Below are 19302 nucleotides of genomic sequence, written 5' to 3'. Positions count from 1 at the left end.
ACAGATATTCTACAACAAACAGCAGATCTCAAAATTGTTACCTTCTATATTAAAGAGTGAGGAAGCCACTTTCATTATAGACACAAGGGATATAACATCTTGGTGCAGAAGGTTGGTGGCGCATCGAAGATTTAACGAATCAAAGTAATGAATGTTTAATATAGCTTACAGCGCCATTGTCTATGGGCGGTGGTGACCGCTTCTAGCTATCACTATCACACTACTTTAAGGTGGCCATTTGCACGACCGCCTACCTATAGCATAAAAAAACGACCTAATTATGATTTTCTTTTGTTAATAATTTGCCGTGACGCATTTTTATATTAACAAGTTTCGAATAGCATGACTCTTTATTCTTTCGTAATTCTATCTTTGGTTGGCAACAAGTGCATGACTTTTCATCGTAACGTTAAACTATAAACCATGTGAACAATTTTGAACAATGAGTAAACCTTTTAGTAAAATATATAAAAATAAGCAAATACGTGTCCATATTAGTTATATAAATATTGTAACGAATATTGTTAAATATCACAATACAGTAATTTTTAATTACAAAAAATAAAAACAAAAAAATTATTGTAATTAAGTCGTTTAAAACTGATATAAAAATTATAGATAACTTACATAAATATAGTAAAGAAGTTCAAAAAAAAGTGAATGACATATGATGATATCTTGTATGTTTATTTAATCTGTGATACATCAAAATATTTTTATTTACAAAACAAAATAGGTAATAGCAGGTACATAAATCAAGTTTAATTAAATTGTAGGAATTGAATCGTTCTGAAAAATTAAAGTTATTATGTAGAAATTGAAGAAAAAGTATTAAATTAACTAGTAATAAATTTAAATTCATGAAACAGTTTGTTACTGCAATTCGATTCCAATGAAATTGAAATACGGTTATTATGATGTTTTCGTACGAACATGTGCTAAATATCCTTCCAGCATTGCCATAAGACATTATGATAATGGTATCTACAAGACTTACACATATTCTGAACTCTATGGAGTTTGTGAATATATATCTCAAAATTTGCAACAGTTAACATGCAAAAAAGGGATCATTGGATTAATGTCAGAAAGAAACATAATTATTCCTTGTGTTATAGCTGCGTAAGTATGTTTATCATGTAATGTTTAAAAGATCACTCATGAAGAGTAAATCATTCATACCTTATTATTTTTAGGGTTCACAAATGTAGTACAACTTTTATGTTTATAAATCCTCATGATTTCGACAAAATAACACAAAAAATTAAATTAAAGATTTTAATACACATAACACATAATGTAGAAAGTGAAAGTTTATCAGATTTTTTGGGGAGGAAGTCAGATAAAACAGTTCACGTTTTTAATTTGGTAATTAATTTTTACAACTTGGACCCAAATGGCAGTCAACATGATTACAAATATTTGGCTGAACATTCTTACATAGCAATGACATCCGGCAGCACGGGAGAGCCTAAGCACATACAGGTACCAGTACAATGTATGCAGCCCAATATAGATGATCTAACTAAACTGTTTGATATTACTCAAAATGATGTCATATATTTTTCCACACCGCTGACATTTGACCCTTCCATGATTGAAATTCTGTTAGCCTGCGTGAATGGGGCATCCCTACTTATTGCACCAGAAAAAGCTGATGTGTTATTTCATGAAAATAATGAAAACTCTGTGACATTTTGGCAAACAACACCATCAAAGTTCTTTCAACAATCAAACACAGATATTAAATATAAAATTTTTAATGCAAAATCTACACTCAAAATATTAGCACTGGGAGGAGAGCCATTCTGTGGCATTAAGAGGTTAAAGGAGCTAAAGGATGTAAAAAATAAAACAAAAATATTTACCCTCTATGGTGTCACTGAAATGTCATGCTGGGCTTGTGCTGCTGAATTGGATTTGAATAAAATTCATAGCGATCGGGAAGTACCTTTAGGGAAATGTCTTTCAGAGACAGAAATTATATTACAACCTACCCACAAAAATAAAAACACAGGAAAAATTGTTCTTGGTAAGCTACCTTACTGTCCCATCTATATTCTGACTCTGATATTAATATAAAGTTCTTTTTTAATATTAATACATCTGCTCACTCCATTACAGCTAGCAAAACAAGAAAATGTACCATTTTAAATAAATGTACTGGAACAGAAGAAAATAATTCTTTAAAATATGTTGATACAGGAGACATTGGTGAAATAAGAAATGGAACAATTTACTACAGAGGCCGTAAGGATGATATAATAAAGAGGTTTGGTCACAAAGTAAATTTACAGTCAATAGAGGCCACAATAATGCAATGTCCTAGAGTAAAAACTTGTTCCTCTATTTGGTTACCAAGGCCAATGCTTCTGGTTGTCTATTATTCCTCAGAAACATTAACCAGTAGAGAGTTATCTGACTTTTTGAAGTGTAAGCTTGATGATAAGCATTGGCCTGATAAAATTATCAGGGTTGACAACTTACCAATGAATCCTCACGGCAAAACGTCAAGACAAATTCTATCTGAAATGTTTGAAAAGTCACAAGTACCGCATACACTGGAATCTTTGACGATGACCTTCATAAAAGAACTTAAAGTCACCTTAAATAGAAACCTGACTTATGAAGATATAAAAGACAAGCAGTTCTTTGCAATTGGTGGTACATCTTTTCTGGCTGTTTCTTTATGTAATAAATTATCCTTGGTATGCCCCAAATTTGGAAAGCTTATCTTGCCTTATCTTATTACTGAAAAAAGCACAATAGGCGAAATAATGCAGCTAGCTATTAAGGAAGTAGGTGTAGATGATAAAAATTGCAAGAGAAGACTGAAAAGATCGAGATCCAACACAGAAAGTTCTGCATCAATTGCGCAATACAATAAAAAAATAATCAAAAACCGCCTAGGGAATCCTATAGAATTTGTAATTGTTTGGACATATGACACTGGTAAATGTGTTGATGCATCTCCCACTTTATTTCAGAATGGTTTGTAAGTATAATGTCATATAAGTTATCATTCTCTCTATAAATATGCATGTTTATATAAATAGTTTTTAATCAAATACAGGGTACAATCAGTGTAACGAATACAATAAAAGTAACTCAAGTCTGTGATTTTCGACGACCTCCATGGGCGAGTGGTGTATACACCGGTTTTCTTTGGTACGCCACTCCGAGGTCCGGGTTCGATTCCCGGCCGAATCAATGTAGATTATCATTAATTTTCTACGTTGTCTTGGGTCTGGGTGTTTGTGGTACCGTCGTTACTTCTGATTTTCCGTAACACAAATACTTTATCTACTTACATTGGGATCAGAGTAATGTATGTGATGATATGTCATATTCATTTTTTTATTTTTCACATGAAATATTTGTAAAATTGCTTTATATAATATAAATAATCTAACTTATTATCATGTACAGTCAGTGAATAGTCAGTCAGTCAATTTGTCAGCCCAGTACTGTTAGGGTTGAATATGTTTTATATATTATATTAGAAAAAAATATCCTTAAGCCGAATACTTTTCGTCAGCCGTCATGAAACTCTGCTGAAAAGTATTCTTCACATATTCTGTATTCATAATAATGGAAATATTACTATTGGAAGTTTAGTAGCAATTAATCATTATCACATTTTTGCTATAATAATCATAACAACATCTTATGTGCTAGCTAAATATATATTATAATTATAAATTTTAGCTTCGTTCATATCAGATGAACCAAATAAAAATCTAATCATTTGCAGTAAACAGCTCATATGGTTCAGTGAACATTTAACATTTCATTGTATATGATTTGGGTGTTCAAATTCATCTTAATCGTTTTAATATGTAGGAAAAGGTAGAGATAGGATATTTAAAAAAATAGCATGCCACATATGAAGTTCTGATACTATGCATATCCACATAAATTCATTGGGGTCATATGATTGATTAAGTCTCAACTTTCAAGAGTTTGTCCTCTTACAAAGGGAAAAGTAACCAACAGTAAGATGGTTATTGCCTATTACTTTACATTTCAAATCTTTACAACTTACATATGAACAGTAGTACATGTTGTTTTAATCATTTATTAATGCAATCATATGATTCTTCAAAATGTATGTAAATGTATGTAACTTTAACAGCCTGTAAATTTACCACTGTTGCGGTAAGGTATCCTCTCCTTATGAGAAGAAAGTATGGAGCATATTCCATCAGGCTACTCTAATGCTTGTAGGACACATGTAGGTTTTCTCACGATGTTTTCCTTCACTGCCGAGCATGAGATGTATTCTAAAGATGAATATTCAGTGGTGCTTGCCTGGGTTCGAACTCGCAATCATAGATTAAAATGCACTCGTTCTAATCAGTGGGTCGTCTCGGCTCTCATTCATTCTCCAAACTGTACCTCAATCTACCAATCTCGTCATTGTTCTCGTAAATAGATCTCCGTATATTACTTATAATATAAGTATTTCTCAAATTAATGCATTTTATAAATGACTAGCTTCCTCTGGCAGCGAAGTGGGCTGCAATACCCTTGACAAGCAGCATGCATAATTCCATGATGATCAATTGATTAGTTTAAAATTCACTTTTAACGTGACATCAATAACAAATTTAATTTCGCGTTTTGGTTATTATTTATTAAACACAGCTTAATTTTTTTTATATATATATACGCTTATTATTGTATTTAACGTTAAAAAGGATTGAAGGCATGAAACTATTTGATTTTTATTTATTTATTAATTTAGTTTCGCCTCTTCGTTTAAGCAATCAGTACGTGACCGTGGGCAGCCACTCAGGGAAAATCGTCGTTGTTGACGCAATCAGTGGTATAACGCAAGGAGTTATCAAAGTGAAATCGAGGGTCGAAGCATCGGTTTTTTGCTGCAACGAGGCACCATTAACGACACCATGTGGTATGGTTGGTACCTACGATGGTACCATTGTATGCTTCACGTTAGAAACATGTGAAGAGCTATGGCGTATAAATATTGGATCTATGATTAAAAGTAAAGGAACTTGTTATAAAGGATGCTTTTGTGTTGCCGCCTATGATGGAAACTTACGCTGTATTGATATCATGGTAAGGATAAACGGCAGCTAATTAATTGATAAATAGTATAAAAAGAAATTCATAAACTTAATTTTTGTAAAGGTAAAAAAGTAATAAATTTCTTCAATTTGTTGAACATTGACTGAAATAACAATAACCAACGTTTTTGGTACATCATTTTGCGTATTACCATTTTTTTTTTGTCGCAAATGATAGATAGTAATTGTATATGACTCAGATGTGATAAAATTGAAAACATTTATTCCAAACTTTAATAATTAAAAACTGTCGGTAATCTCGCGGTACAAAATACTGATTTCAACAAGCGCTTGTTATCATTGTTAGTACTTATGATATCTAAACGATAACTATGTACTTATATTTTGAACTACTAATAATGAATAGGTATACATTGTATATCTGTTTATATTTAGTGGAAAATTATACTTGACATTAATTCAATTGACACTTATTTTTTTTTTTATTTTAGCTGATATACTTAAATGTAATGATTAAAATAACATTCTTTTGTTACAGTCAGGAGAAATAAAACATACAATTCACATAACAGATCAGGCAATATCAGCTGATTTAGTCCTTGCAAAAAATGAATTTATCGTCCTGGGTACACTATCAGGTGTTTGTGCAAGTGTGCACATCGAATCAAGAAGCGTGGCTTGGCGAGGCACCCTTGATAGTCCTGTGTTTGCAAGTCCCGTGCTCTACGACAATGATAAATATGTAGTATTCGCGGAGGTAAAAGGAGAAATACATTGTCGGACAGTTGAAAAAGGCATCAAGGTTAGACACGTTTAGGATACTGTGTAATGTCTAGAATGTTTTTTGCTAAGCGCATTGGAATGGATTGAGTATTTTTTTATTGACTGCTCCACGTATTTAAGTGGATAGTTACAAGCGTAATGCCTGTACAATTTAGTAGTTCGACGCCTACATTAGACTAACAAATTATTAGAGCATATAATAATAATTGTACTATTCCAAAAATAATGTATTTTTTTATATTAGATTTTATAATTTTTACATACACTGTGTTTAATTCCATATGGCGTTATTTTACCTACTTACGTTCCGTTTCGTCACCTATTTCTTTACGGTTTCTGACTTTTGAGACAGTTTTTTTGTCGAACGGGTTTAGAATTTTAGATTAAGTTTCGTGCATATATAAATACTATTGACTTGCTTCTATTTTTTTTTACAGATTTGGAAATATCAAGGTGCAAAGGGAAATATATTTTCATCAATTTACATTAAAGAAATTGACAAATTTAAATGGCAAATGGTATTTGGTTGTCACGACAGTAATGTTTACAGTATCATTGTTAAAAATTTTCAACCAAGTTTGCAATGGAAATCTCAACTTACATCTCCAGTTTATTCAACGCCACGTAGTTTAAGTGACAAAATGATCTTAGCTGCCTCTAATAATGGAATATTGACCATCTTAGACTCAGAGAAAGGTGCTATTATCTCTGAATATCGCCTAGCGAATGAAACATTTTCAACGCCCGCTATATATGGCGATTACATTTTTATTGGATGTAGAAATGACCACTTGTACTCAATAAAATATGCACTATGTTTATAATTATTAAATAATGTTAAAAATTGAACTAAATTTGTTCTAGTCATACATATTATAAATTGTATCAAAGGTTGTAATGAAATAAACACATATGTTATAATGTAATTTTATTTAATATGATCTTACACAGAACATTTAGTTTTATAATGAGCATTCATACATTGACATGTTATCAAATATGATATGGATACATGATGAAAAGTATCAGAATGGAATGCATTACCAATGCACATAACTACTTGTGCAGATCATTACATGCCTCATATTTCTTAAATTATATATAAAAGCAACCTTAAATGTTGAATAAATCTTATAAATAACAATCCTTATACTTTTTGATTATTGTTCAGTAAAATAAAACAGCTGGGAGTAACAAATGGAGGAGCACTGCTCAAACATCTCTACAGCAACTTATCGAAGCTTATAATTTTTTTTCCCATAATCCCTAATGAACATTTATTAATTACTTTAGCCAGTATATAAACAAATATTCAAAATTAACAAGCAATATATATATAATACGGCAATGTTTACTGTTCTTCCTCTCCCAATTCCAGTTTTACTTTGGAGAAATCAAAATCTTCACCAGTGCCCCTTTTGTATATTTTAAGAACATCTAAGCAAGTTGTTTCAAAGTGTGTGGTTGCATCATATGACTCAGAGATGAAGATTTGACTTTGGCTGCCATCGTCTGTAGGTTCATAGTAGTCCGACACTGAAACAAACTTTTGCCTGATGGGCCCCAAGAGTTCCAATCCAGGTCTAATTTCAGTCTCTGGGTCATTAGTCTCAATTGTGGTTGATACCATAGCAATGAACCAGCCCTTGGCCGCAACTTGGTGAGTATAGGACACCAGAGACACATAGATGTCAGAATTTCTTCCAACTTGCTTTTGCGGGATGATAATCTGGGTAGACAGAGCATCTTTAGTGTTGGTAATAGGATGGTCTAACAAACAAATACAACGAATGACTTTTCCCTTCTTATGAACTCTTTCGGGAACATAGCTAGGGTCACAATAGACCTGTTTGCATTTAGCCACTTCAGTTCCAGACCGTACACCCACAGCCCTTCCAACCTCATCAAGTACAATCTCATCAATGGGCTTATCTAACATGTAGGTACCTCCATAGATGGCCGAGAGTCGGGCAAAGCCTTGAGGCAACTCACCTAAGCCATACATTGGGTACAGATATGGTGATTTACCATATCGGGCAAGAGAGTCGGAATACAATTTGATACGCCGAATTGTTTGGATAGCAGGCTGCTGGAGGTAGCTATCATCTAGATATAGTGCCAAAGCATGACCAGTAAAATCTTGGGTGTTTTTGTCAAGCCCAAATTTGTCGTAGAGGGATTGCATGTTGGCTGTGCTCGGATCTAAATCCTTCCATGTCTTGGAATCATCTTCTTGGAAGTCTTGCACATAAATCAAAAAGTTTCGGAACCGCCTCTTCTCAAACATTCCCATTAGATCAGATGCGAGGGCTTCCTTTTGATCAACGGGTACTTTGGAAATCTTACCACCTTTGTACACATAGCTACCTTCGACAGACTTGAACTCCAAATACCGGGTAACGCCCGTATGGATCAGTAGTTTTACAAGAAGTCCATTCGCCATTAAAAATTTGGGTATTAAATCAACATTCCAGTCACGGCCTCGTCCATACGTTTCATCCGGTGCCGGCGCATTGAACTTCGCGAATAATTCTTCTAACGGGGTAATTGACGCAGATTCACCACCGTAATACTTGTTACGATCAATGTGTAGAACCTTTTTTCCAGACACGGAGAGCATACCACTGAGAATGCACTCTTTAAGGCCAGTGCCCAAAACAATTGCATCGTATTCTTCATCCATGCTGGCAAAAAAGGGTTTCGAATTAAATTCTTATATGATAAAACACACTAAGAACCGGAGAACAAATGTCAAAATGTCGGAAGATTTAGAAAATCAAACGAATATGTCTGCCGGCGATGACGTCGACGAGTTAATATTGATACCAATATTAGCAACCTAACTGAGTCATAAGCAAGTATAATTTTTTATAAAGTCATTTTAAAATAGGCAAAGGAAATAATTATACGATCTTTTAGATAGTATAATAAATTAGCTTTAAAAGTTGATAAATAATAGAATAAGCCTTACTAACTATTTTGATATTTGTATTACCAAGTCTTTTAACATGATTGAAAATATAATTGTGTAGTCCGCAATCTACATATGTCTGTAAATTTTCAATGACGGTATGAAAAATACGGAAATAAATATAAAAAATAATAATTAAATAAGAGATTTAATTACAAAAAGAAAATGTTTTGTACTGTGGTAATTTAGTTTAATAGTAACACTTTATCTCCAACGTCAGCTTATAACGAATTATATTATTGTCACTGTCACGGTGTCACCTGTCAGTCGGTCGGTCAACTTTGCTGTCTTTGCTTGTTTTTGAGTTTGTCTCGTGCATACTTCATGTGTGACTGTTTCTTTCGTGGTGATCAAATATTGCTGTATTGTTGTCTTTATATTCGTCAAAAATGTTTTCAGTTTTGAAACTTTCTAAATCACATATAAGGTTTTTGTGTATTTCTGAAATATGAACATTAGTGATGTTTAATAAAGTGAACAGATGATTTTAAACCATATGCTTCGAATTTTCAACACATTCTCTTTAGTTGTATTGAGACCATTAAATTATACGGTCTGGCACACTAAATACCGCGATTTTAAATGCAAGGAAAAAGTAAACCGAACGACCTTCAGATGAATAAAAATGTCAACAGAAGGAAGTGGAGAAACTCCTTCAGCTGTACCAAGTCTGCCAGGAGCACCAGAGCAAACTTACCTTTTTCCGAAAGCGAAAGGACATTCACGATCCATCAGTCATGGAGGGGTGCCAATGCTGGCAGGAAACCCGACGAGCGTTAGGCCAGCTCTCAAGTCGGCTTTGCGAGGACATCAACGCGCTCTGTCTCATGGTCAAATTGGGGAAGGTCAACGTGCGCCTACCGCTTCAGGACACAGTAGAACCGGGAGTCGTACAGATTTCATATTACCACCGGGACATCGGGAACCCGTGGCAGCTAGTGCTCAACCACGCCTGTCTTCGGTTAGAGGGCATCACTCCCGACAAGCATCACGCTCTGACTCCATCTATACCTTACGTCGAGCATCTGTAGTAGCACCTTGGCGTCGTGCTGTTTTCTGGCTTATGCGCCGTCAGCAACCCGCCGTCGACAATAGACACTTAATAGTCATCCCAAATCACCTTGTTCCCGACAAAACGCCCCCTAAAGACCATCCAAACGGACAGAGATGCAATAATAAAATCAGGACTACTAAATATACACTACTGTCTTTCATACCCAAAAATCTATTTGAACAGTTTCACAGGATTGCAAATGTGTACTTTATTTTTATTGTGTTATTAAACTGGGTGCCTGCTATCAATGCATTTGGCAAGGAAGTGGCAATGCTACCAGTGTTGTTTGTGCTTGGTGTAACAGCTATCAAGGATCTTTTTGAGGACCGTCGCAGACATCTATCCGATAAGAGAATTAATAATTCTTTTTGCAGAGTCTACAAAAAGTGAGTATTCATTCAATATTTATTTCCATATTAAACATTACTCGTTTTCATATTCATATAAGTACCATTCATAATAAACATATTTTCAATATTTTACAGTCATATTGTTAAAGTAAAGTAAGGTCGTATAACATTGTTTTATAAACATATTAAAAATAAATCAAAATATTTTCAATGACAATAACATACTATGCTTAAAAACCATTTCAAAAGTTTAAAAATTGAGGTTTACAACAAAAAAAATATGTGTAATCAAATTATTATCATTCCCTAAATTTTTTTTGCTAACCTTACTCTATCAGTATATTCATGTTATATTATGTTTATAATACTGGCAATAAATATAGTCATAAAAAGTACCGATTATCAATGCTATTCATTGCTTTAATACTAGGGCATAGAGTAAATAATTGATGTGATTAATCATAGAACATATACGAGATTATCTAATAAAACTAATGTCTGTTTTAGCTTGAATAAATAATGTAAACATTGGGTAGTACAACATTAAACTTCGATTATAAATAATATTGGCAAATTATAATAATTATTAATAATAATATTTATCATTGGTGTAACTATTACTGTACTAACTTTTCTTTTACAAAAATTATGACACCTCTTTGTCATATTTGATATATAAAACATATAATTGTAGATGGTTTCGATTAAATTTACTTAAAATTGTGTTAGTCATCACAACAATGCAAAAACCAATTTTAACTATCTTTACAATAAACCCGTTCAAAAATTAGATATACAATATCATTTAATAAGTGCTAAAAAACCATAAATTGAGTACTGATTTATATGTAGTACTGATTTATGTGTAATAACCAATTAAAAAAAAATTTAATCCAATTTAAAATTAATGTTGAACGCTGCTCTGGGAAAAACATACAATTCTGAGTCATGATGTAAACACCCAAATCTGTTCAGGTAAAAGTTAAAGTGGGATGGAGAAAACCCTGTTTATATTACACTCCTTTTTTGTGCATTTGTGAAATAACACTTAGGTATAAATATTACATTTATACCATTTTAACATAAAAAATAATTATTCTATTAGTCTATTGAATGATTGAGAAACTATTTCCTAAAACTTAACGCCTTTGCCTCGATTTCTCTTTTCACATGGGTATAATGTAAACGTAAAAAAAAAACTAATAAAATGATAAATTTTGAAATAGGAAACAAGACTATTAAATATTAGGGTTAGTAATGAGAAAGTGCGTTTCACTGTCGCCGACAAACATGAAATTTAAAACTTAGTTATGACACACGCTCCGCCGAAACTTGTATTACAATAATACGTTACGCGGAGTGAAAAAACGTATGTACGATTCAAAGAAGTTTGTAAAAGCCGGCAAATCTGCTTTTACGAGCTAAGTAAGAGCGTTCCAATTTGCATAACTTAGTAGCTTATTGATATTTCACGTAAGTTACTTTCACTACTCTAGATCCGGCTCATTTCTCTACGCCGTGCGTAATAAACGTAATAGTTATTCACACTATATTCATGTTAAAGAATAATAATTAAATTTATATTAATTTTAACTCCATACGACTGTTTTGCAAGCCCGTACCACAAGCCCCACCATTTAATATTGTACCGCCGAACAGCAATACCAAGTATTGTGGTGTCCCGGTTTGTAGAGTAACGGAAACTGAAGCTACTAGTTCCCATGGTTGATGGCGCATAGGCGATATGACGAATTATATTAGGGAAAAGTTTAAGTCTAAGTCTGCAGCACTGAAGTCTATAGCCGGTGATGACTTACCACCGGATGACCCACTAACCAGACCAGAATAATTTAAAAAAAAAAAATTTTTAACCATATAATAAAATCACAGATCCAGTCCAAAACAGCTGTCATATAAAATATCAAGCAATAAATTATATTGAGGCAAATTACCTTATCTCTTCGTATCTTCAACGAGTCACGCTGAAATGTTCAAATTTTTTTTATTATTACAGAGTTATTCAGCCGTTCCACTAGATTGTATTATTTGTTCTTAATTAAATTTTTTTAATGAAGGCAAGATTAAATACTTACTATATAGTTTTTGTTTACGAAAAAAATTGTATAAAATAACGGTGATTTGGTTTGTATGGATTATCTACTCCACTGTTGTATCAAGAGCTGTTCTTTTTAATGTTTATTATCCTTGTCACACGTTTCTATATATAAATTACTTACGTTTATATTCACATTTATATTATAATTAAGCTGAAGTGCAAGGAAAATATAAATACATTGTTATATTTAATTAAATGACACTATATTCATCGGGGTTTCCCTGTATGATACATTGCTTTCGAAACAACGGCAGTATATGTAACGAAATGACTAAAATTGAATCTGCTTTATAGCCCAGACGGTAAATGTTTTTGTTTTAAGTACCTATTATCTTTCAATAATAAAATTTCAATGATACATATTGCATATTGTTTGAGGGTTCTACTTCTTTGTAAAATTACCGGTAGTTTTATTTATGTCGGTATATGACTAAATTTTTTACCGCTTTACAGAATATAATAAATACAAAATACGATCAGTGACATCCATTAATATTTATAGAGCCGTGACGTACGATGGGTTTAAGGAGTGCTATTCCGCGCTGACGATGATAAGGTGCGGTAAAGATATCATATTGATAATTATTTACAGCAAGAAATATGGTAACAAAATTACTTAGTGCCTTTCTCTTTTAATTGCAGTGCAAAAAAATACTAAATTTCTTACGTACTATTATTGTTGTAAATTGCGTTGCAACGTTGTTAAAACGAACTTAAATAACATTAGAAAACTAGAAATTTTATAAGTAATTAATAAATAAGTTTTCATTCCAAAATAATTTTCTAACGCAAAATGTTTATGCGGGCTATAATGTCTCGCTACATCTAATGTAATATTCCTCATACTTTTTTATTTTGCCACAACATGAACAATAGAAAACATAAAATAAACACAGTTCTATAATGTCAGAAACAATTGATAAAGCCGTGGCACGCCATGGTTTGATAACTTCATGAATAATTTGATTATCCAATATACATTTTTGTCACCAAACCAATTTTTGATAAATTAAACCTAAATATGAAAGATGAATAAAGTTCATTACTATAAACATAACTATTATAATAATTTCTAGAATTATTTACAATAACCAGTACATACCTAACATTTATTTCGACAGATATCATTTTGATAATATGATAATATCACTTTTATTTTTCGGTTTAATATTCGTCATGAAACACAAAGGTTGATAACGTTTAATTAAAAACAAACATAAGAAACCTTTTAAATACTTTAAAATAAATACCGCCGAGCATTTTATGTGTTATGTCTTTAGTATAGATATCTATGCATACATCCCACACACTTAGAAACCTATCAGTGTATGCATAAGACACGAATCCATATAAAGTACATACAATGCAGGAAATCACATTAAATAATAACTTCCATTTTGAAATTCTATAAAACAATCACATAATCACGCTAACAATAAGCAAGTATAAGATTAGTCTCTATGCACTCGTAAGTAAAAAAGACAAAATAGTTAAGTATCATCATTATCAACCATCGAAACTTTTCAGTTTCTAGTGTTAGAACAAAAACTTTTTGATATATTTTAGAGCGCGCTTTGCTGTAGGATATGAGTCATACAGGAAAGTAACATATTTAAAAATAACAGTTCCCATAACATATTTACATTAAAATAAAATAAAAAATATGAAAAATAATAACATAGTAAAATATTTTGAGTGTTGTTTGATACAGTTACTTATATCAGTCATACGTTTGTAAAATTTGTTTAGTATTTAGAAATCGAATTCATATTCTAATTATAATAAATATGAATGAATAAATTTATCTCGAAATATTTTTTATTATTTGTGGAAGTGTTAATGTAGTTAATAATAATTATTAATAAAATATAAATTTTAAGAAAATTATGTAGTTTTTAATTAATTGTATTGTAAGGAACTCGAAATAGAATCATGAATATAGAAATAACTCTTGAGATATAATGCAGATGCGAAGGATGGTCGAAACCTTGCCGTAATTGAAATTTAAATGAAACCAAAATACATTTATAATTTATACTATAATGTGATTCAATGCCTTCCTGGTTCATTGTTTTTTGGGGTTTAAGTGTAACTATTATAATTTGTTTTGTTTGTGTGAGCAACAGAAATGCACTTCCTTTTCCAAAATTTTTATTCTGTTTGGACGGAAATACGATACGACCGAAGAGAGATCAGAAGTAGTACGGTATTAAGTGCGTTAAAAATGTTGTTTCTTAAAAGAAAAATACGGTAATTTAGTTGACACGCTCTAGGGTACCCGTTGAACCCAGAACCTTAGAATCAATGGCCTTATTTAGTCCGCCATTACTCCAACGAAGTAATCAATAAGGGACCATTAATTTACTACCTAAAACTACTTTCGTTAGTTTTTGATCGAAAGGATTGGCTGACTGTTCAATATTTATTACGTAAGAAAATAAATAAATGAATACACGTATGGTTTATTTTAATGATTATTTTTCAAAGCAACAATTTTTGAAAAGTTTGTTTGTAATTCCAAATTTTTTTAAATTAATTTCAACTTGGTGCATTTTTCTAATCTTACGTAATAACTAACAGTTTCGTTAGTTATTACGTACCTTCCCTCCCTTTTGTAAGAAAACATGTAAGAACGCCCCTTAATTGTCTCACGTAATAAATAAATGACCCCTAAGTTTATAATATTGTGTTGATATTATAAAATCACTTAGCTATATAATTTACTTACTGCAAAATGCAAAGTTCCAAGTCAATATAATTGCAAATGAATCGTTTCAAAGGACACTAGATTATCTGAGTCATGATCGTAGGTTTCATTAGACTGAATGCGATCATTCAATCCGGTTGAATCTATTCAAATGCCATTCTGGAAACCAATGAAACTGATAAGGACGTTTGAATATTCTATGCTCAGATCCAGCCAAGAGATTTGAATACAGGTACATTAAAAATCACCTGATGGGATTTTGCACTATGAGGATATGGTGACTTATATATATATTTTAAGTATAACTATATAAAGCCAGATACTTCTCACGAATTAATCACGAAATCTCAGAAACTGTTACTGGATATTTGGCAAGTAGGTTCCTAATAGGGTTTAGATATTGGTCTAGAATTTTATTTCCGGATTCAACGAAACTCCACAGTAAAACGGGGGTGGGAAGTTTTTTGTTTTATTACTAAACAAGCGGCTAACCCATACTGGGTTAGCCGCATGTTTAGCTAGCTATAGTCTCCTAGATATTTTATAAAAATAGTATAAATATTTTTTTTTTTTTTAAATGATCATCGGCAATTGAATAGTATGTTGGTACCTTAAGTCTTTCATTATGTTTGGACTGACCGAAAACTAAGAATTATAGTATAAAATGTAAATTCTCTCTTGTAACGTCAAATGTTTGTTTAAATGTTGCTCTCCACATTTATTCTATTCAGAATTCAGAACATCGGTAATGTAATATTGTTTCATAAAAAGTTAACACTAACTATAAAACAATAACAAAAGACATTCGCAACTAATTCCCCAGACAATTCCTCAAAATGAACATGGAATTGATTCGTGTCATTGAGCCTTTAATAATTGCTATAGGGAATAGGATTCCCAGTTGTACTAGAAAACATTCAATTCATATGGAACACAATATTAACTGTTGTACTATGTTAATAATGTCACGATTAATAAACATAAGTAGGTATCTCAGGTATAAATAGATTATTATTATTATAGTTATAATCATTATTATACGTATAATACAAACTCGGATTTGGTATTTATAGATTATGACAATAATAATATATTATAATTTTATCAGAATCGTGTAATGTCGTTCAAATGTTTCCGTGCTCCAATCGAGAATTAATGATGTTTAGTACAGTTTCCCTCGTTCATGCAGAGTATAATCCTTAATTTATGATTATAAATAAAAATACTGCTGTATTTGTAAAAGATAGTAGTAGCCATACAACTATACATTACATTCTAGTTTAAAGTTAGCGCATGCGTAAATTGATCTAAAAAATAATTTGATAAAGATAATTTTTCAGCCGTTACGGCCGTTTAATTCACGCCAAAACATATATGCTTGTTCTGATGGGATTGTTTCCCGCCATTTTACAGGTGTTTGTCAACCTTACCTATTCGATTGCCAATGCTTAACAATAATGTCCTTAGTCAACTAAAATCGAAACCGTATGTATATAAACTGTACCTCTTAATTCCGTAACATTTTTGTGTATTTATACACCAGAGAACGAAACACGTTTTAAATTGTAAGAGATGTTTACAATTAATAAAACATACTTGCTTTAGAATGGCGTATGATATATTTCTGTGTTTGCTATTGGCTAGCATAAAGAGATTCATAAAACGTTACTGTGTCGAAATATTATTAAAAAGTAAATAAAAATGCTTGCACTTCAGTTGAAGTACTTTTGACATTGAAGCGTGTTTGGCATTGGACTCAGTGTTGACACGCGAGACACCCCCTAAACGTACTTCTCACACAATCACGCTCGGCACGAATCATATATTACTGGGAATTATTAATGACTTTCACTTCCGATGACTTATTGACTATCTATATTATATATTTATACTACCTTTTTTTCTATCAAAATTTTATTACACAAAAAAACTTTTTTAAATATCGAAATTTATATAATATAGAATATATATAAGTACAATACATTCATATAGGTGTAAAATAATATCTTAAATTTTATTATAACCGTCTAATTTTATGTTCAAAAATGGAACACTGTACGAGCAAAATTTAGGAAATCCGATATTATCAGTTATTTATAGATAATAATAGGCTAAATTAATCTAAATCTGAAGTGATGGTAAATAGGCGTCAATCTTTATCTCGATGATATACTTTACAACGTAGAGATAATTTTAATCAATAAATACTTTTGCAAAGATAACGTTGATAAGTATCTTTAAACCTGAATTATTTATAACGTTGGTTCATTCACGGCTATTCATTTTTTTAGAGCATACTTTTCCAATATTTCTAACATATTTCCATTTAAAAATATGTTAAAAATTTAATGAGTATTATTTTTAACTATAGGAATGATAACTTTGTGTTGTATAAAAAATACTCATCAGTTTTGATACTCATCTTCAATGTAAATCATTTGAAGAAGCGACTGCAAATGATTTCGACATTGTCCCTGATAGCGAAACATATTCGCGTAACTTTGATAACGTCCTATATTACATACTAACCATGACAAATGTAATCCTGTCAAAATATAATATGATAGAGACATAAATAACATGATTAATAGCGAAAAATATAAACGGACGAAGTTACGAGAAGCAACTAGTATTATTATAATAGATATAAGGGACAGAAAGAATACATCGCTAATTGAATTTATTATCATTACGAGGAAATGACGAGGAAATTGGTATTTACAGATAATTTTCTTTATCGTTAATATGTGATTACAATGTCAAAGTGTCACTAAAGTAAATGTGTAACAAAGAAAATTGGTTTTTAATATTATAAAAGGCTGGTGTCGAGTGATCGATGGATGCTCTTTAAATAATTTACAGTACTGCAAACAGATTCGTTTATTATGCAACATTGCTTTACAACATCGTTATTTGAACGTTGCATTCTATATTTGAACTAAACTACTCGAAGGAGTTTGTATACTTCATAATGTTTGTTGACATAGCATTATTGCTTCTTATTTCATATTTCGTATTTATGTATGAAATGTTACATGTATACTCAGTCGGAGGGCATTGTGTAAGCCCTGGGTATTACTAGCCCTTTATCATTTATTCTACTCCAAGTAGAGTAGCAATACTTAGTATAGTTCTGTTTAAAAAAAAATGTACACGGTAATCATTCTTATAGGGATTTCTTCTAATTTATAGTCTATCGAAACAGCAATCGAACATTTCTAAAGAAAAAAAGCGATATTTTAACCCCGCTAAGTTTTTCATTTTTCAATACTTAGGTAAGTCTATTTGCTGTGAATTTTACTATCGAAAAACTCCATCTAGGCATAAATGATAATATACTCGCGTAGAACAGTTATATATATATATAATTTTATAAACGAAGTTGGTTTAGATATTTTTAAAATCATTAATTTTAGATATTTTTAAAATCATTTATTTTATCCATCAAGCTACAACAGTTACTAAAGAATACCGTTAACGCGGTACTACTAAGAAACGAATGCGTATGAAAATGGCGACTCGACTAGAGTATTCGACTGGTAACGTGTTCGTGTGAACGAAGCATGAACTGTAACAGTAAGCTACTTTCGATCGTCATCGGTTTGATTTCGTTGATTCAAGGTGTGAAGGTCGCTTTATGTGGAATCGTACATCGAATGTATTATTAAATTACCCACATCACCCTGAAACTGAAACACATTAAGGCTTATAGCCTAAGCTTATAGCCTAGTACTTTTTTTGTTCTGTCATTATTATGATATGGCTCATGCATATAAATATTTGAGTATAGAACACACGAACTGAAACTGATAATTATGTGTTCAATTTTAGGCTAGGGCCACTAAACTTGCCAGCTTAATTTGTCTTTAAAATTCATCGCTTTAGTGCAACATTGGGAAATCCACGATGAATCTTTATATTATATAGTATACAAATATAGTATTTTTTTTATTTGAATGAGAAGACGCAATGAGTAAATTCGCATGAAAAAGAAAATTGTTTCAATAAATATAACTTTAATTTCACAACATTGACTTAGTTTCACGGTTTATTATTACTCTGTTAATTAGATTTATTACATAAACTTGATTCAAGTTTCATTGTCTGGCCATGTAATTAAACAAAACAATTTGGCGTCCACGAAATGTTCGATTTGAGAGTTGGATGTACGTCGCTGACCTTGCTCGGTTGGTCGTTACCGACAACACACCTCATGTCACACAATATCGGAGAAAGGTGTCACAGGACCGTTCAACATTTCATCTGTAGT

At 31.7% G+C, this 19302-nt stretch overlaps 3 protein-coding genes across 4 annotated transcripts in view; 2 read left to right on the top strand and 1 right to left on the bottom strand.

The window, feature by feature from the left end:
• Positions 1-720: 720 nt before the first annotated feature.
• LOC124544032 (beta-alanine-activating enzyme) lies at positions 721-7110 on the top strand. Its single transcript, XM_047122418.1, has 6 exons — positions 721-1122; positions 1197-2032; positions 2125-2995; positions 4767-5082; positions 5590-5853; positions 6272-7110. Exons 1-6 carry the CDS (start codon positions 893-895, stop codon positions 6656-6658), a joined length of 2904 nt encoding a protein of 967 aa, XP_046978374.1. The 5' UTR covers positions 721-892; the 3' UTR covers positions 6659-7110.
• On the bottom strand, positions 6746-8654 carry LOC124544033 (rab GDP dissociation inhibitor alpha). The gene has a single exon (XM_047122419.1). The coding sequence runs from the start codon at positions 8515-8517 to the stop codon at positions 7186-7188; it is 1332 nt and encodes a 443-aa protein (XP_046978375.1). The 5' UTR covers positions 8518-8654; the 3' UTR covers positions 6746-7185.
• A 400-nt stretch (positions 8655-9054) lies between these two features.
• The window catches only part of LOC124544313 (phospholipid-transporting ATPase VD), a 70340-nt gene continuing 60092 nt past the window's right edge, over positions 9055-19302 (top strand). For both annotated transcript variants that reach the window (XM_047122809.1, XM_047122808.1), the window contains exon 1: positions 9055-10245. In XM_047122809.1, the coding sequence (XP_046978765.1) occupies positions 9431-10245 (815 nt within the window). In that variant the 5' untranslated portion in view covers positions 9055-9430. The remainder of the gene's footprint in view (positions 10246-19302) is intronic.

The sequence above is a fragment of the Vanessa cardui genome, chromosome 4 (assembly GCF_905220365.1).
Source record: "Vanessa cardui chromosome 4, ilVanCard2.1, whole genome shotgun sequence".
NCBI classification, from domain to species: domain Eukaryota; kingdom Metazoa; phylum Arthropoda; class Insecta; order Lepidoptera; family Nymphalidae; genus Vanessa; species Vanessa cardui.
Note: the sequence above shows the minus strand (reverse complement) of the source record. Positions and strands in the feature narration are given on the sequence as shown.